At 41.5% G+C, this 20,924-nt stretch overlaps 1 protein-coding gene across 1 annotated transcript; it reads right to left on the minus strand.

Annotated features, from left to right (window-relative positions):
• Positions 1 to 5,442: 5,442 nt before the first annotated feature.
• LOC104505374 (actin-binding LIM protein 1-like) lies at positions 5,443 to 20,678 on the minus strand (the record flags this gene model as incomplete). Its single annotated transcript, XM_010150276.1, has 3 exons — positions 5,443 to 5,552; positions 8,029 to 8,212; positions 20,534 to 20,678. Coding segments are annotated over 3 exons (439 nt in total), but the record flags the coding sequence as incomplete, so codon positions are not given.
• Between the last annotated feature and the right edge of the window lie 246 nt (positions 20,679 to 20,924).

Here is a 20,924-nt window from a genome sequence, read left to right on the forward strand (position 1 = left end):
TGGAAAATAAAACAAATGATACAATGGTTCACCACCCACCAATCAGAGTCCAGCCAGTGCCCAAGCACCCAGAGCAAGAGGACTCCCTGCCAATTCCCCAACTTAAATACTGAGCACGACATCTGATGGCATGAAATATCCCTTTGATCAGTTTGGGTCATCTCTCCTGGCTGTGTCCCCTTCCCAGATTCATGCAGAGAAGCAGCTGGGGACCCAGGTGCAGTACCAGAAACTGGAAAAGTCCCCGACTTGATATAAACGTTGCTTGGCAAGGACTGAAAACAATAGCGTGCCATCAATATTCTTCCAGCACAAATCCAAAACATAGTCTCATAGTAGCTACTGTGAGGAAAATTAGCTCTATCCCAACTAAAACCAATGCACACAAAAGTATACAAGAGAAATGGGCAAACTGGACTGAAAATTCCCTCCTGAAAACCAGTGATTTTGGCAAAGGAACATTTTCTTATAGAAAACACATAAATCAGAAACTTTCTGCCGCAAGTTGATTCTCAATACAGTTGCTGCTCTGTCTCTGTCCCCTAAACGTTAGTCTGTAACAATGCTTCATATGCTTCCAGAGAGGGATCCAAGGTGGTTATAAAGCAGCAAGGAAAACACCTGTCCTTGTGAAGTAAGAAATAGCTGAGTAAACGGAGGCTACTCCAGTAATAGCTACTGTTATGAAACATAAGCGAGGACTAAAACTAATTCAAGAAAACAATTTGAATGATGGAAATGCCTCAAAAATTCCAAACATTCTTCAAAAGACTAAATCTTCTTGGACCAATCACAAAAAATGGGACAGTGTCATTGGAAGGATTTATCAAGGGAAAAGCTGTGTATTCTTAAGTGTAATCAAATGGCTTTTCCCAGCAAGGAACTGTGCTTGGGTTTGCATAAGTTCTCTGAATTTTCTATCATTTCATGCATGTTGATTTGCTTATTTTATTCTTAAAAAGGGGGCAGGGTAAAATTTTAGACCCACTGTATGCTCAATATATTAAGTCATAAATGTAGTTGCCCTTGCAACTCTACTACAATCAAATTAGATTAAATTAAGAAGAATTAAATACTGATATTTAAAAACCAAAGTTCAATTTAAAAATCAGAATTTAAAATTTTATTTTAAATTAAATCAAAGTTAAAAAACCAAATAGGATCTGAAAACACAGAGACAAAACTTGCTTTCCACTTCCTATCCATGAATAAATTCAGGTACGACAAGATCTGCCACTTTAAAAATTTTAAAAAACTTTAAAAACTTTACGGGCATGGCGATCCAAAGTAAATAGTTTTATAAGGTACAGATCCTTGACAGATCAGCAGTTCCAGAATAAAAATAAATTTTAATGCATTTACTTTCTTCAAGTGTCTAGCAGATTACAGGTAGTTTCTGAAATCTAAAAAAAATCCAGAATGCTATTTCAGGCATTCTAATTGAATTTCAATTTCCATTCAAATAGAGGTTGACATCATAAATCATGAACAAAAATACTAATTCAGGGAAGAAATATAGATGTCTAAGAATATTATAATTTATGCAGAGCTGTATTAGTTTAAGCAAATGTGTACAGATAAGGAGTATCCTCAAGCTTATCAATTAGCCTTTTCTAATTAAAAATCTCAATTTAAAACAAGGTCAATTATTCCAATCAAGGTTTCCTGGGTTCTTAGGTACAACATGATTAAAACCAGTGATTTAAATGACAGTGTTTGAAATCAACCTACAATCGTCTGTGGTATGTCTTGTCTCTATGGTCAGTCAACCAAGAGATATACGTGAGCCCCTTCTGTCAAGGCCCCCAGAACCTCACCTCAATCTCCAGGACCTAAACATAGATATGCAGCCTTGAATGCCAGAGAAATACGTGTTTCTGCATCCTTAGCAGATAAACCAGGAATTACGACACAAGAAAATCTGTGTTGTGGCACACAAAAAATATTAAAACCTGAAGGTTTAAATGTAAACACAGGATTTTTAAGATTGTATTTTAAAAATGCATATTCCAAACAAAATTGTTGAGCCTAAGTTCTCCAGTGCATTCACTGTTTATGGATATTGTGTGCATCCCGTGAGGCAAAACTGGGCTCAGTGTCCTATGCTAAGGCCTATCCACATCTGTGCCAAGGATTTGTACAATAACTATATATACACCATGTAGCTTTAACACAGAGTGTGAAATTGTAGGATATTTCCTAAGAATGAGCTCAGAATCATGTGTTGGATGTTGCTTAATACCCTTTAAAGCCAAAAATCACTGCCGATAGCTTGCTGACAAATAGCCAGCCAACTCCTCCCCTTCATTTTGCAAGTCTTCCCTATGGACTTGAAGGAGTTTTCAGACAGCTCAGAGAGGCAGCTAAGGAACAACATAACCAAGTCAAACGTGGCTGAACAGTTACACATCTTAGCTGCAGACTTTCCACGAGAACTATGATGAAAAGGAATTTTGCATCCATTTTATTCACTCAGCTCACTTCTAACAGAGAAGTCTGTGATGCTTATAAATCAGCTCAGACATTATTGCTGAATACTGTCAGCAACCACCTGTCTATCTCAGCCTAATGAAAGGACAGTTATGTCCCAAATATAAAACTGCATTACAAATTAGAGAGTCTTTCAAGGAAGACTGCAAAGCAGATTTGCTGCTTCTCCATTTGTTGTTTCAAAAACAACCTCATTTTCCCTCCACTTTCTGAATAGTGAGGCAACAGATGACTCCCATTTTTCCTGCCCACATTTTCTACAACAGGCAAGGTTTGTTGGCTCTGCTCCGCTTCAGCATTACCAGAAACTCTGCTGGAAGTTCTGGGTATTTACTGGGAGCTTTACTGCATCTTATTTGAAGAGATAAGGCTATTGAATAATTAACACAGATATCTTTCTCCCGTAAGTTCATTAAGCTGATTATTTATACCACAACAGAGCCAAGATCCCCAGTTGTGAGCCAGGAGCCAACTCTGTTAGACTCCGTACGGAAAGGCATGGAAGCATTTGTCCCAGAGAACTTTCATTCTTTGAACCAGAACATAATGTGCAAACCAGACAAGGTCAGACATACAAAACAGCATTGTGAAAACTCCACGTGAACGCCGGCTGGTCGGGGAACAGAACAGCTGCACCCAAGATTGTTTATACACATCTAACACTGCCCATTTTGAAAACTCTGGTCCACGTCTTGGCTCTGCTGTAACACTCTTAACTCACAGGGGAGACTGTTACAAAGAAAGGGGAGTTGACATGTCTTCCCCCTCCTTCTTTCCAAAGAATAGGAAACTGAACATCATCGTTTTAAGAGAAGATGAATTTTTCAAATGAAAACTCCTGCTAGGTGATTGTAATGCAGCCGTTTCTTTTGGATAAGGAGTTTTTCTCATCCATCCAGAAAGCCCACTTTTCCTTTGAAATGCAATTTCTTAATTAGGTCATGCACATCACTAAAACGATCCAACCTTTCAGCAAAAAGGTACCCAGAGATAACTAAAGCTTCCTTACCAGCATCCAGAACAGGAACCTACAGGAGAAAGGGCTCGATCTCAGGTAGAGAAATAACATTCTTATTACTGAAGTGCTTTATAGTGGAGTGGAATGCTTAAGGGAAAAAGCTCTGCTTGAGGAAAAGGGAAATGTATTAAAGCGGGTTCAAAGAGCTGTAGTCTGCAGAATTTCAAGACGATACCTGCGCCAGAAGCCTGCTGGTCAAGCTCCACTAGCGCAGACTGCTGGCACCACCTCATGTGCCTACCCCAAGTACCGGGAACCTCCCTGCGGCTGCTCCGCCCTCAGCTGTGCTTCCCACAGCATCTCTTGCACATCCAAGAAGAAATGCCAGCCAGCGTGGTACCCCTGTCACCACAAGTAGCAAGGAAGACTGATTTATAATCCTTGCTACCTATGGCTTCAGTGTGGAACCCAAGAAGTAATTCAACCAGGGACTATGACTGTCAGGAAGTGACCCTCCAGCAATTTTGCTCACCATCAGCCTACCACTTACGGGAGGGCATTCTGGCACCTGGAGTCATGTACCTGGGAAGCGGCCACGCTGCTGGATGAGCGCGCCAGTTTTTGAGAACCAGATGCAGTGTGATCCCCATCTCCTGTCACTGAACACGAGCTGCTTGGGAACCAGTGCTGTGCCATGCTTAGAAAAAGAACGTCAGTACTGTCTAAGGTCCCGGTGCCTTGCAGTTCCTTGCTGATTACGCCTCCTAAATACCAGCAATTCAAATACAATTTCCTTGGTGTCAGAAGGATTCTCTGGGTGCCTGAAGTACCTCATACATGTCTGTGTTGGTTTGCAAGTCTTGTAAGGCTTTTTTCAGGTTCCTAAACTCTGCCGTAACCAATTAGGCCTGCGCATTTTCAGTTCCAAATCCACAGTTACTGTGGAAAAGTATCACTTAACAGACAGAAAGGCACAGTAACAAAAAACGTGTCTCATTTTCCATTTTGCTAAGTGTCTGATTACGTGTTGTCAGGCAAATCCAATAACCTGAGATTCACCTGACTCATCTACTGAGCACAGACATTATCCAAACGCTGCCGTTATATTGCACTTTATAATCCTAGGATCTCAAAGCCAAGTGCCAGTGTAAAATACACAGTGTCTCCCTGAAAAAAACCAGCACTGGTGGAAAGGTACCCAGTATCACAAGGAAATCTGTTGCGATTTTGAATTATAAAACTATACTGGGTAAATCATGATAGATTAGAGAGCGGAGTACAATCCAGGAGACAGAAAAAGAAACAGAAATCCCCAAAGATTTAAAAAATTAACTACCAGAGGCAGAGATTAATATCAGTAATTACCAAAACATCTTTAAAGAGCATTAAAACTCAACAGCAAATCAAATTAATTTCCCTGTCAAACTGTCTTGATTCTCTCTCCCCTTAACTTGCTTCCTCTCTTTTTTATAGTGGTTTCTTGAGGTTCTGATCACAGTATCATTAGAGGCATATTCCTGGTGATGCTCCTTTTAAAGGCTAATTTAATTAAAGTGTGAAATAGTAGAAGAAAATTAATTTACTCTTTGTCCTCTTTTGAATAATTAAACCTGTCCAATTATACATGAAAAAAAATGGAATGTATCAACTCTGAAACCTCAGGTTTCATCAAGTACTTTTCCAGGGCCTATAAAAAGCAGCCCTTTTCACTTGTTCATATTGAAATGTGTGTCTCTTCCTACCTGTGGTACCAACCAGACACACTTCATGTAGGAAGAAAAAAAGGAAAGAAAAAAAGATGGTTCCCAGAGGTGGTTCTTGTTTCTAAAGGTGAAGAAAAATAGTAATAATAATGAAACAACACCCCTCCCCCCCCCCCCCCCCCCCCCCAAAAAAAAAAAACAAAAACCACAAGATTGCATTAAGTTAGCTTCAACCAAACGTTGATCAGCCTGGGAAAGTGAAAGGCTTCAGCGAGAAGATGGCATACTTACTGCTTGAGGCAGACAACTCCTTTGGACTGGGGGACATGGGCTGTGCACACATCTGACAGAGACAGTCCCTTCCATTAAAGGTCACGCGATCGCCTGGTGGAAATGGACGCCTGGAGTTAAAGAGAAAAACGTATTATAGCAAGGGTTACACCAGAACTTTTCCTCTGTTCCCTATGCCTTGATTTTGCTGCCTTCCCCCAGTGCAATCAGTATTTTACAGAAACTCTGGCAAAATAGTTCCTGCAATGTGGCCTTGGCAAAGCCAGTCACTCGAAGAAATCCAATCCGTGGATGCAAGTGGAGCAGAGGTTAGACTTGTATGTTTGATAACTCTTTTTAAACCAAAATACTTTATCTAAAGAGCAGAGGACAGTGAAATCCGGTTAGACACAACAGCTAGAATTGGAATAGGTCATGATGGTAGTGAAGGAATGTGGAGCTAGTCACTCGTAAATACACCAACATCATCTGAATCCAGCAATGAAATATATGACTATATTACAGTGGATGCACCAGTTAGCAAAGAAATGAAACGTTATTCACATTCACTCTCCTGGAGCTCTGAAACGGGTATCTACATCACAGAACCACCACTGTAATTGCTACCTGTGCGGATGGCATTAGGAGAAAGGTAAAGGCTGAATGGACTATGGAAGTTTGAAACCATTTGCTGAACCCAGCAAAATGTTAAGAATGTGTGTTAGGCACTGCTGTTAATTCCCACCTGGTGTGGGATGACCAATTCTTTGTATGAGCATTTCACTAAAATGAGAAAGTCCGGTAACTCCAGATCTTCAGTACGTAGCTTCAGCTGCTGAGTACTGACCCCCTACACTACCCCTCACTCCAAAACTATGTTTAAAAAAAGAGCATCCGCTTGTTTCCACAAAATAAAATGTTTAAGGCATTGTTCTAGTTTCCTTTCCACGGTGGGCCATAAAAAAAAAAAAATCAGTGGCAATACTGCACTTCATGAATCTCTTCCAATGACTCATCTTTTGCTGATTCAACACAAAAAGATTGATGCAAGTCAATGTACTGAAAATTGATGTCATGTTTCATACTCTATCATCTACGTTCATACTGTTCTTGGGAAATAAAACACATACACATCATGTCATTATCAACACGCAGTAAATTCACACACGATTTAAAGACCAAAGGGAAAAACTATCAAAATATTTTCAATAGAAAAGGTCTTGAAAAATGTACCAGGCAACAGGACAAAGTACTTAAACTACTCGTCAGAGATAGCCATGAAGGCAGCACCCAGCAAGTCTGCCACACCAGAGGCATCACATGCTGGGATGTCCTACAAGGTGTGGCAGAATGTAGATTCTTGCTTTTCTTGCTCATGTCATCTCCTTACATTTCATACATTTCAACTGCTGTCAGATTCTGACTTCTGGAGAACTCCACTGTCCTATTTCCCTCCAAGGCTACAAAGGAACATGTCTTTTGGGTCCTCCCTCTCCCTGAAATCTACCCATATCTCTACTGGATTCTCATTATGTGTCCTGCAGGCATTACACTGAACTTTATTTAAGAAAAGTTCCGTTTTACTCGCAGGGCTCAGAACTGCAGAAATGAATAAGCTGATGGCCATCTTCATTCCAGCTTAGTAAACAGTAACTACACACATAACACAGCTGGCTTTCTATAGAATCACAATGGCACCATAATAATCACTTTACTCTCACTTTATGTCTAAAAGATTACTTTTACTACTATAAAAATGTGCCACTATGGTAAAAACCCACAGAAGCTTTATGTCCCCTCACATATCCCAAATATACCAATCACCACAGCAATAAGGTACATGCTAAAGCGGCCTAAATTCTAGCAGTCTCCGTGCCTGGAGCCAGCGAACAGAGAACAATAGGCTCAGGGACTTTGGGATGAGTTTAGGCTGTACAGCTCAGCTGAGATTTTCAAGTACAGAACTGCTCAAATGAGGGGGCTACGACAGTATGTGGAGGATTTGCCCAGTAGTCTCGTAAATTCCTAATATTTTAGTGAGAGTTTAATCAAAAATACAAGTTAAAAATGTGACCTTTTGTCCCACCCACACAGCCTTAGTTAACTTCTTTTTATTCCCTGTAGAACTGTCGGTTCTCTTACTGAGGACAAGAAATAGTATCTGGGAAGAAGGGAAGGATCACAGTTGTCCCAAAGCCATTTATCCTTAAATGAAGTAAAAATCAGTCCCCAGTATGTTTTCAATTGTTTAACTGTTCTTACGGCTCTAATGACTTCTCTATTATATCATCCAGAATTCTGCTTTACCTCATTTCTCCCATCAAGCTGGGCTCATCACCTGAACTCAACTCAACCCATGTCCATTATCTCAACGTGTAAGCCTGGTATTTACGTCTTTCATATATGACAGTCACTTTTTGGACAGGGAACTACATGTAACAGAGAAGCCATCTCCCCAAAATATCACTCATCTGGAAGACCCTCAAAGTCAGACTTGCAGCAGATCTTGTACAATTAAATGCTTCCCAAAGGGAAATAGATCTTCATGTCTTGACACTTGTGTCTCATGGAGTTTCAATGCCATGTTAGTTGAAAGGGATGACTTACTTGCAAACAGTACAGGCGAAGCAGCTTGGATGGTAAGTTTTTCCCAGAGCTGTCACTACTTCGCCTTCCACGAACTCCCCACAGCCGTTGCAGCGGGTACCGTACATGCGCTGGTAATCCAAGGTGCAAAGATACTCCCCGTTCTTAATGAAAAAGCCTCCTTGTGCCAAGTCACATCCACACACTGGAAGAAAAAAACCACACGGATAGATTGGAAATGCACCTACTAAGGACATCAGCCAGAGTCTATGCTGCCGACAAATGAGATGACCCTGGTAGTCTTGCTCCCTTCTATCAGATTTTTGCTTTCTCCTTCTGTCACTAGATGCCTTGACGTCCCAGGAGACGGTTGGTATTCTCTGACTACGAGAGAGCTTGCACTAGGGAGTTTCCGTGGAGGAATCTACATTATCATAACATTAATGCTTTTGGTCCTCACCAAGACCTCAGTTACCTCCAATCATCCAGTTAATCATGTTATCAGAGTTGTCTGTAAAAACGCAATCTTGCTTTCACTTCTGGGACTGGAGGCAAGCGGAAGAAAAGATACAATTCCCTATCTATATAGGACAGATTTTCCTATTATACACAGTAGCATACATTTTTCCTGCAAGTATGTGCTTTACTTTAAGAAGCTTTCAGGGTGCTGCATCTTTTTGAAACAATGAGTATTTTAGAAGTGTTTTATGGTTTATATTAGCTTGTCCAGTCCCCAGATAACACTGAGCTGCTCCACCATCATTGCATTATACTTTTTAAAGCAAAATGAAAAGTATTAATCCTTGAAATGTTCAGGTTTATTTTACAGTATTAATTTAGACATAAATACTGGGAGAAAGCTTCAGTGTAGAGACAATCAAGCATTAAAAATCTAGCCACATCTCCACTATATACACTTCATGATATATCCAACCAAAATACACAACAGTACAACAGATACTGAATAAAGCAAATAGGAATAAAGTGCGTTCCCCACAAGTATTCTGAACAAATTAATGTCCCAAGAACTACTATTACCTTTGAGTGCATAATCTGCATTGGCCTTCTGTTAGTCTTTCACATACTATACCCCCTGTACTTCATGGATTAAGATAAACAGATCTAATATTTGCATATAGACTTGTGGGCAGACACAACTTTATTGGGAAATAATTGAATCAGTAAAAGGTGAAGGACCACTGAAGGAGTTTGGTGACTTGGCAGTTTTACACTTTTAAATGGTTATTTATCAAAACAAAACACATCATCAACAGGTGTCTGTTTTGCTTTAAGAAAATATTCATAATGCTACATTGGCATTTCTGGTCAACACAAGAGACAGAAAGCAATCCATCCCAGTACAGTCATGGGATACAGGAGACTGAATGTCACACTTCTGCTTTACCTTGGGCTGAACAGAGGACTCAAACCTATCTTAGCATCCCAACAGTACCACCAAAAATACTACTTGCTTCATGCAAGCTTTTAAAAAGTCCTCTTTATTCACCTCAGTGAGAAAGCTTAAATGGGAGCTACCAGATGAGGTTTTTAAACAGATATACAAATATATATATATATATATACACACACAATATATATACATATATATGACCACTCGCAGGCACTTTGGTTTCAGACACTCCTGCTGCTCCTCTGTATACTGCTGTATCTGTGTAATTCAGTAAGAGAAACTACTCTCCACAGTGGTCTAGGATGGTAGCTTGACTCTTATTCTGCAAGCAATTCCATCACATCCCTCTTCATAATATTCAAGTACATGCAGATCAAATATCAGAAATATCGAATAACAGAAATTCTGATTATTAAGGGAAAATAAATAAGCAGCATTCTAGGTCCTTGCATTTAGAGAGGCCTTGAAAAGTTAAAATATGAAATATAGAAAGATTATCAGGGGAACTGTGTTCAATTCATCTCCCCACCACAAATTCCAAGCACGATGTTGTGCATAACAGTCATTCTCCCCCATTATAATGGGCCAATATGCTATTAGCAACCTGCCTTGAAAATTAAAATTGCAAGATGTTTGGGGCAGGGATTGCAAGTTCTCTGTGTTTGCCTGTTGCCACGTCTCAGAAGTCTAATGAGTGTTATTTTAACAATAATTAATAGACTAACAATAAAGAGAATGCGTTAAAATGCAACGGGGAACTGAAGCAGTATCTGTGCTAGTATTCTTCCGGTTTCATGTGTCTGCACAGAACAGTGTTAATATTTCATGTACCAACAAATTCCATTTCATGGTGGCATTAAATCCACAAGCAGCCAAAACTCAATTATCAGTGACTTAGAAGAATCACAGAGAACTACTGTTAAGGCTCTGTTATAATGCTGCAAAATGCTCTACGCTGGCTTTCAGGTACACCTCCAGAAAAAACCCTCTTTCATGCTTCTGTTTTTTTCTACTTACCTCCATTTTGTTTAAAGTATTATTTTCAAACTAATGGTACAATACTGTGTAACCCTTAGGCAGAAAACACCAGATCCCCACTTCACCTCAGACTCCTCCTGAGCTGGGGACCATTTTCCACCGGAGGTGGAGGCAAGACCTAGGTCTACGTACAGTGGGATGGCTTTTCTATGTTACTTTGCTGGTTCTTTACAATTAAATAATGGACTGATAACTCCAATGCTTCAGAGTTGTCAAGGTTACATCAGTATTCAGACAGATCCTGTGGAAGAGTGTATCGCCATGGAGTAGTCAACAGTGGCTGCCTCAGAAGCTGCTACATTCCATAAAGAGCTGAGGAGCACTCGCGCATCTGCGCAACACTTTCTCCCACGCCTCCTGCAGTTTGCAGCTTAGCTTGTGCCTTTAACGTCCAAGTCTCTAGACACTTCAGCTTCACGCTGAGGGCACTCAGCACGCTGCTGGATCTGCCTCCGAAGCTGCATCCATGAACTCTGGCTCTTCACTATGGTCCCCATTCCCACCACTGAGTTACCTTCCAAAAAACTCGTTTAGTCATTATGGTTCCCTATTAGACTGCCCAGTTTAATGAGGTAGGATGATCAAAAGTCACTTCCAATGTCACCTCTGATCTAGCTTCTTCTGAAAATCCAGCTTCAACACATCAGAGAGAGGTCCGTGGCAGATCACTGCTTGCAAAATACCACTACAGATGTTGAGTGGAAGGGCTGATGCACTCACAATTATGCTCCACGCCTTTTGTATGGCCACAGGGATTCAAGCCCAGTGACAAAAATCAGGGCTAAAGTAATTTGGCAAGTCTTATAAAGACAGTAATTACTATTATTAAAAAGAAGCTCCCTCTACTGCCCTTTTCTTTATGAAGTCTCCTTTCCACCCAATCTCTTATTCCTTTTGTCAATAACTGAGAATGAATTAAATTCTCTCATACTGGCAAGTCATGGATTCAGGCACAAGCAACTCCCTAGGATGTGACCACCAGCAGATTCATCATCTCTCATACTCACAGCAGGAAGCACACACCAACCTGCAAGAATTAAAGGCAAGTCCTGGCAACCCCAGATTACAAGGTGTTTTTGCAGACAATTTAGCACTTGTGTTCCCACCACTAATCACAGCTTTAAGTTACAAGGGTCACCCAGACTGTTAACATCCATGGTTAGAAAAACGCTGTTCCAGCAGGCTGCTTTCACGTTGAGTCAGACATCAAATCAGAAGGGATGAACATGACTGTATCCACACTTGGCATACAATGTGCTGTATGAATAAGGAAGGGATTTAAACAGCTTTCCCCCACCCCCACCCCCCCTTTTGCATCTGTGCAGAAGTCATGGTTCTGACAACAAATCCCCGCAAGCTTAAACCTATTGCCTTAGCACACATGTTTATGACGACTGTAGAAATACCACAGAAAAGATGGACCAATTGTGATTGTTTTTATTAAGAAGAAAGACCATCTGCCCAGCGTCATTCATGCCACAAACAGCAGAGGCGATGAAGACAAACCAGCTGTGATCACTGCACACATCCAATAAACCCCAACAGTGGGATCCAGGCAATTGCTGTGACACAAATATGTCACCAAAAAAACCCACCCATACCAAAATGATAATGTTAATTAAAATTATAAATGAAAGTGTTAACAGGAAACATCAAATTATGTTCTTTTGTTTTTCCCTGTGCTGATGGGAAAAACAGTGTTCAAAGAATTAATCGTTGGAGCCAATAGCTGTGGAGGCAAAAAGTGAGAGGTATTCTGTAAAGATCCATCACGTGGAAATGGTTCTACAGAAGAGGAAGTCCCCCAAAACCCTTCCTGCTCGATACAATGGAAGAAGTCCCACTTACATGACCAGGACCTACCAGAAACAGGAGACGCTGGGGAGCATTCCCTGAGGTACCACAAGCACAGAAACCACCAAACCAAACCACCCAAACAAAAAACCCAGCATTTTTTGTTAAATAAAAAAAAAGAAAACCCTTATCTTTAACAGCTCCTGAAGGAACTCAGCCTTTTTCTCAAGAGTCTTTATATCAAAGGATTTAATATTCCAAACAGATGGTCCTGCCTCTCTTGTGAATGGAATAAGCTGGAATAGAGTCCTGCCTCACATGGTATGGAAAATGCAGACCTACAAGTTTTTCTCTCTTGACTACTCTCTGGAGCTATTATTTTGCATCCTTGGAGCACAAAAAGATTGGAGATACCATCAGTACTGCTGTCAGCTCCCAAAGCTACAGGGTCTGTGTATGCCAGCCTGGGCTATTGTGACAAAGCATAGCTGCTCAAAAGAGCAATCCAACTGCCTGTGATCTCCAAGGGACTGGGATCATCCTGAAGCTGAGTCACTGCCAAGCTCTAACGGATATGATGAAAATGAAGAGATCAGATTTTTTTCTAAGTGAACAGAAGTAGGATTTGATCCTACTGAGCATTATGTAGGATTTCCATAGAGGTACTGTCAGCGAGAGCTGAAAAAACAGGCCCTTAGTAAAATAACTCCATGTCGATATTAAGTAAAAATTGTTTCAGCACTGAAGAAACAAAACCACACAAGCAGACTCTGCGAGCACAGGCTCTCAGTTTGCAGAACTGAATGCTGTTCATTAAGGAAGGTCTAATGATCTGCTTTGTCACCATGTATTAAATAAGGTGCAAATTCAATTTCCTGTTAGGGTTTTATTTCTGCCTTGTATTTCTAAGCTTCACAGACTAATGGTGCTGTTCTCAAGCAGGGAAATATTCATGCAACACTTAGTTCTTAGGACATAATGGATTTCTTGTTTGAAGGTAAAGAGGAATTTGGCAAGGTTTCACTTTATCATCTACATCTAAACAAATACACAGGAAAAATCTGTTGGGTTTGGAGTTTTATTTCCCTGAGAGAGCTTAACAAATCCTGTATTGATGAAAGCAAGGTTCATGTTCTTAGTTCATCTGAAATGTGGAAACTTTAATAGGTCTTTCCCTGCCTTTTTTATTCCTCTTATCAACACTTTTCTTGATGGCCTAATCTCCGGTTCCTTATGTCATTTAAAGAGTGAATGTATGTCAAGTATCATCAGAAGACCATGTGAGAGCAGTAAATCTCAGAAGCCATGCTGCAGCACTACCACTGCAGAAAGACTACAAGGAAACCGCATATAGCTTTTTGCAAAAGCTGTCACAGAGATCCTGATACCTGTTTGTCACACTCCTGTCACTGGAGATCTTTTTTGCCATACACTGATCAGAGCTGCATTTTGATCCAAGCTACTTGGAACTGTGTCCAGCATTCCCAGTGGTTCTGGAACCTCTTTGCATTTCAACAGACTGATTTTAGAAACAACCCTGGGAAGTCAAAAGAGCTTATTATATACAGGGAACAAATACAGGTGATGTTAACACCTGCTTTGCTGTGTAGTCACCAGCTGGAAGAAAGGTTTAGCAGCTAAACTACCTTCTGAGAAAAGATGAGACTTCGTTTTTCTTCTCCTCCCTTAAATTGGTCTGGGATTCCCATGAGGAGCATCCTCCATCTTGGTCCTTCTTGTCTTCCCTTGAAAAACCTTGACCCTCCATGTCAAGCACCCTGCCTGCGTGACTACTGAGTGCTGCTGTCATTACGACACACGTAGTCCTCAGTGGGGTACGTGAGTGAAACCCCTAAACCTTTAAGGCAAGCATTCACTCAGCTAGGGATGACTGAGTTTCATGTGAGCTCAGAGTTTTAACTTAACTTCCCAATCAATGCCATGACACTGCCTTTAGTCCCACACAGTCAGCTTTCTTCAGTTTTCCCCTTAACACTGGAGATCAACAATATTGCACAGGGGAAACTTTCCTCTCCGCACCTGACATGCAGAGATTTCAGTCTTTCTAGCAATCTAATAGACAACAGCCAGTACCTGAGCTCACCAGCCAGCAACAGCCATATATAATGTAGCAATGTGACAGCTTCCCAACTGAAAGATCAGTGGTTTGTGCAACAGGATGGAAACAAAGGCAGGAATCATTCAACCATTTAAAACACCTTTCACATTAAACTAAGCACTAGGTGGAGATCAAAGTCATTACGGGCCTGTGGGAAATGAACCTTGAAGAAAATGCAATCGGTGGGAAAATGTCAAAGTTGAGCCTGGGATAGCTTGGCTCTATCTGGATGAGAGATCTCTCTAAAACTACTGTAAATAAGCAAACCAAGGATGTAAGGATAGAACAAACCCAAGCCTACCTCATGCACAGACTTATGAAACAAGCCAGGCAAATTCAAGCTACACTGACAAGAAACCCAAGCAACTTGCCATATTCCCGTAAGGATGCTCTGCTCCATTCCCCAAGCACCTGTAACGCATCCTGCTAGCCCTCTACTTCCAAAGGAATCCAGTAGCTTGTTAAAATTTGACATGGCATCTGCCAGGACTCATCAGCATCAGCCATGTAGTGCAATTAATTTCATTTCCTGTCAAATGTTTGCTCACTGAAAGAGACCTCAGGCCCAACTAAACTACGATCAGTATCATAGAATCATAGAATCACAGAATGGTTTGGGTTGGAAGGGACTTTAAAGATCATCTAGTTCCAACCCCCCTGCCATGGGCAGGAACACCTTCCACTAGACCAGGTTGCTCAAAGCCTCATCCAGCCTGGCCTTGAACACTTCCAGGGATGGGGCATCCACAGCTTCTCTGGGCAACCTGTTCCAGTGCCTCACCACCCTCTCCATGAAGAATTTCTTCCTGATACTTAATCTAAACCTCCCTGATTTCAATTTATACCCGTTACCCCTTGTCCTGTCACTACAGGCTCTTGTAAAAAGTCCTCTCCCAGTACCCTTGTAGGCCCCCTTCAGATACTAGAAAGCTGCAATGAGGTCTCCTCGGAGCCTCCTCTTCTCCAGGCTGAACAATTGGTATCAACCAATTGCCATTCATGGCATTTCAACCCCAAGAGCAAAACAAGGATCCACTTCAAAATGGGATGAAGCTGCTTGAGATTATTTCATATCAACATCTAAAGCAAAAATTAACGATTCAGTGTTTTATAGGAAAACAGAAAAAATCATTTGGGAAAAAAGACCCAAATAAAATAGAACATTGCTATTTAAAACAAGTAGAAGGGCAGGGAAGGGTCAGCAGATGGAAGAACAGCATGAAATACAGCTATGTGTATAGTTTGAGCCCTACTGCCAAAGCGCACAGACACCTCACCCACCGTGCCCCTTCAGCAGGGAGCAAGGCATCCTCAGGAATTCTGTCAGAGACTGTTTTCCACAAGTGTTGAGAATGACTGGCGGCTGTCACTCCCAAGGCACTGGATACAGTTTTAAATCTGGGGCACCCCTGAAACAGCCCACTGTCACCCCAAAGGCTACCGCCACTAATGAGACAGCTCTCCCTGCCACTTTGGGGTTACAGAAGGGTTCAGTTGTTTTGCAGGAAACCAGGCTATCTGACAGCAAACTTCCCAGGCCCTTACCTGAACCTGAGGTGAAATACTTAAGGAATCAGTGCAAGAAAAAGAACAGGCTTCAGGGCACAGCAGCTCAGATAGGCAAGTACAGGAACGGCGGGGACAGCCGGCCTTCATAACAGGGTACCCGAATGCATGAATTCACATCTGAACCCCATTTCTTGTCATGGGAGAATTTCTAACCTCTGTGAGCTTCCCAGGAACAGCACAATCCCATAGCCTCCTGGATTTCCTAAACGCTGCTCAAATCTGATTTGCTGTCCTCAAACAAGTTCTTGTTGTCCCTCACTAGGTCTCCCTGTGCACAGACATGACAGCATGCCCCCTTTTAATTTTTCCACTTGATTTGGGTATTAATCTCTTAGCAACAAATACTGCTCTTTCATTTTCAGCCTTAAAAACTCAACTTACTCTTCCTTATTCCCTTCCACGGGACTTTATACCATGGAAAAAGGATACAGCGCTATAATACTTCACGATCATGAGTCAGATCCTCAAAGTCCTGACCATCCAAACCAGGATATTGTAACATCTCTGTCCTTTTTATTTGCATTCTGCTCTAAGACCACTGCAAGTTCATCTTTTCCAATGTTTTACATTTCAATGACTAGACATGCCCTTTAACTGAAAGCCAAGACACTCAGATTTAGGAAAAAAATGAAGATACAAACACTCTTGAGAAAAATCAAAAGACTTAATAATACTGAAGGCTGTTTCAACAACGGAGCTGAAAATGGGTGTTCACAAGCTGGCAAGCAGAACCATGGTGTATTGAGAGAGAATTACAAGCCTGGAGAGCTTTTGTATAAAGAAGGTTCTCTGGTTCAGTGATTCAGAGCTTCAAGGGACCTCATATCATTTCCCAATGCTCAGGAAGGAGCACATTCTATCCACCAGTTACGTTACCGTATCCACAGATCAGCCTGTTTCAGAAGTATTTGTGGAAATGAGTACACTGGATATCTACTACAAGGACGCCCTCATATTTACACTTTCCATCCACTGACACTGAACTATTAATAGCAGTAACTACCCCTGCAGCCTCCTCCTGCTGCCACTGAAGGAATCTGATGACAGATCAAAGGTCAAAGAACTAATGATTTAAACCACATTCCAGCCTGTTGATACAGTGTCTGTTTACATGACCCTAACTTCAAGGGAGGAAGATCCAGTTCAAAGTCAAAGATTACAGAGCATCCCAAAATCTAAACTTAGGAACTCTCCCCCTGTCCTGTCCAGCTCATTGAGCTACAGATGATGCAGCCTTGCAAAAGTCATTGCATAAAAGAAACAGACCCGCATCTGGAACCTGAACATACCACAGAGGACTCTGGAAAAACAATATTGGTGTGGACTTTCCCAAATAACCTCAAAAAACATCTGACACAGAAAAGGAAAATTAGCACATTTGTTCCATAATTAAGAAACCGTTTTATGCTGATTTATAATGATGTTTTAGTAGAAGCTAGAAGTTCCTTCACCATGGGCTACTCTGGGTTTGAGGAATGCTTCTTGTAAGCCAAAACTTGGCTTTGCTTTATAATTAGCAAGTATATTAGCTGGTAATTGCCCTTTGATATCTGATATCGCTACAGCAAGTAAAACATCCATACACAGCAAAACATTTCCACGTGGCATAGCCTAATCAAAGTACAGACATTTTTGCCACACACTGAGGACTAGAACACTTTAAGACACAACCCACATTCTCATGGCAGGATTGTTTATTTAGGAGATTTTTACAAGGGCCCGTATTGATAGGACAAGGGTAACAGGTTTAAATTGAAAGCGAGGAGGTTTAGATTGGATATCAGGAAGAAGTTCTGCCCAGAGAGGGTGGGGAGCACTGGAACAGGTTGCCCAGAGAAGCTGGGGATGCCCCATCCCTGGAAGTGTTCAAGGCCAGGCTGGATGAGGCTTTGAGCAACCTTGTCTAGTGCAAGGTGTCCCTGCCCATGGCAGGCGTGTTGGAACTGAATGGTCTTTAAGGTCCCTTCCAACCCAAACCATTCTGTGATTCTTTGAGATCTTTTTTTTTATTTATTTATTAGTTCAGGCCACCACATGGAAGGTAACTATCTTTTCCAATTTATATTCAGCATCAAGAACAAGGACACTGTTTACTGTTTGAAATACTCCTATAACAAACATTACCTTGCTAATGCAACCTGTCTCTACACGTACCAAAATCAAGCTCTGTAAACTTTACATAGTTACTATGACAGTTTAAAGCTTGCTCTGTTAAGCAATATCGTATTGTATTGAAACCTGCATTTCCCTCTATCCCAGAATATGAATCACAGGCTGAATAATAAAGTCTTTTTATAGCAATTTTGCTAGTCTCAAAGTTTCCTCTCCTAGTACAAGCAGTAGGGTAGAATGAACTGTAATCAACTGACAATTATAGAAAATTATCATTTATATCAGATCACAATTTAAATGGAGATATTAAAATCTCTGCTCATGCACATCATAACTGAGGGACTGATCCACACACATTTACGTATGTCGCATGAATAGTCTTAGTTTTTCTAGAAAAGTTGTCGATGTACATAGATGCTTACAAGAAAAACTTTTTAAGCTATTAATTCATTCTTGTTAATGTTAATGCTTATTAAAGACAAAAAATAAACCAGTGATGTCTTCAGCTCAGTCTGTTCTCCCTCCATACTCATCTAACCCTTCCTCCTCTCAGCCTGCTGCTTCCATTGCCGGGTAACCATTAACATTTTGGTATGGTAACAGTAGTGTACTCCTCGTAAAACAGAACTGAAAGCTTATTACAACCGGAGATAACACAGAAACCTGTTAAACTTGCATCTGTAACACACAACAGTTTAATTCCCTAGCAAGCTAAGTGACTTTATTATAAAACGGCCCAAAACAACTGCTCTGAATAGCACTCGTGGAGCTGCACTCCTAACTGTCCCTTGTGCCTCCCTGTCCACCAGACCCCTGTTAACTCCAGCTCCCAGTCAGCGGCTGGCTGCCTGAGATGCTTTGCCTATCCGGAGGCCAGCAGAGCTCACCTTTTGGCCAGCAGAGCTCACCAAAATGGTGAGCCACACCATTTCCAGAATTTGTTTTTTTATTAGCTCTTATCTGGAGCCCCAAATAGAAGCAGCCAGCCCTGCCAGGCAGAGAGGGCAAACCAGCTGCATACACTGGGTTCTCAACAGGCAGGGAGTAACAGCTAGCTGCATCTTATCACCAGGGAATGGGAACACATCCATCGGTGGAGGTTTTACTTGTCATCTTTGTCAGGAAGCAGTTATGCTGTTCTGAGAAAGATTCCAGAGGTGGACGCAGCACCAAACTGAAGATGGCTGATCACATAAAAGGACACATGAGTATGCCCGGAGCTGGCTGATGCAGCGTGGAGGCTTAAGTCACCATGGTCCTGCAGTGCAGCAACCACCGACATGCATGACAAGCAGTCACGGAGCGCCCGTGTGTCTCTGACATATCCTAGGGAATTATGATCATATCAAATACGCTTAATGGTATGATGCAAACACCAAGGTGAAGGCATGGATGGCAACAACAACAACAGAATCCCACACAGAGCAAAATAAGAAAGAGGCTCACAGCGAAACCCTGCTACTATACAACTGGTGTGACAGCTTTATGAGGACACGGGTTTTTTCCACACCTTGACTAGACTATCAGACTAAGCCTACGGGTGAAAGCTGAAACATTTTCACCAGGTGTGACAGCAGTCAGACAAGTACATGCTTGTTCAAGTCTTTCACACTGGAGATGAAGTTGAAGTCTCAAGAGAAAACTTTACTATACAGAAAGGAGAGAGCTGCATCTACAGGTGGCTTGGCTGTCTGATACGTTCTGGTCTCGGTATCAGGATTTGTTTCCTCTGGCTAACAACATACTGTATAAGCTGAGGGGGTTAAGTCAACCTCCTGTAGAGCTGCAGTCATCTCAAATTAAAAACCCATTAGACTAAGAGGGAAAAAATGATTACGTGAACAGCTGTGCCCCACTTGTATGAACCATATGGTCAGACAACATGCAATGTAAGTAAATAACTATATGGTTTAAACAGAAAGTGCATTCACTTAAATACAAGAGGCCAACAGTAAACAAGCTCTGCAGCTCAGGTATAAGATTCAAAGCAAGACTTGGAGCAACCTTCTACACAACCTCCTTTCCTTCCCCTCAGTGAAAGACAACTGAACACAAGTACAACGCTCACTTGCTGACAAACCCAAATAATAAGGCACAGACTGAGTGAGCAGCAAGAGAGAAGTTTCTGAGATTCAGCACTGGCTTTCTCAGTTCGAACTGGGATGTGCGGATACCCCAAACACACAAGAAGCCACATTGTCATTCCCTACTAACTGGTAAGCACACACATGCACCAGTAATTAACTGTAAATGTTTGCATATTGAATTTGTTCTGTGTTACTGATCACCTTGGTGCCTGTACATGTGCGATTCGGCCATTTCACCCCCCATTCTTTACCCTCCCCACACACAAATCCTTCAGATTCTGAGCAATATGGATATCCACGATTGGCTGATTGCAGGAAGCATGACCTCTTGTCACTGCTTCACGGTACATTTGCACAGACTGACTCATTTCTAACAGAGGAGTATCAAGGTCTTACCTTTGCAGGTGAAGCATTTGATGTGGAAGTGCCTGGCCTGGACACGGAGTACTTCACCTTTACATGGCTCCCCGCATTTATGGCAGTGGATGACCGGCTTCTCAGAGGGGTGGTGAGGCTCCTGAGGATGGGCCACTGTAAAACACAAAAGTAGGATTTAAACCCAGACAAAACAAGTATTTTCTCCTGTACATAAATCTGTGTTCTCAGACACTTCTCATCATGACAGAAATGTGTCCACATTTTACACTCTGCTCTTTTTTTAAATACAACCATTTCATAATCCAGTAGAGTAAGCCATTCACGTCAACTACCACCTCTTTCCACTGCAGCTGCCGTGGAGAGATGAGGAAAAATTCCCTCCCCAGTTTCAGAATACCTAAGCTTTTCT

The sequence above is a fragment of the Eurypyga helias genome, unplaced genomic scaffold (assembly GCF_000690775.1).
Source record: "Eurypyga helias isolate BGI_N326 unplaced genomic scaffold, ASM69077v1 scaffold23954, whole genome shotgun sequence".
Taxonomy (NCBI): domain Eukaryota; kingdom Metazoa; phylum Chordata; class Aves; order Eurypygiformes; family Eurypygidae; genus Eurypyga; species Eurypyga helias.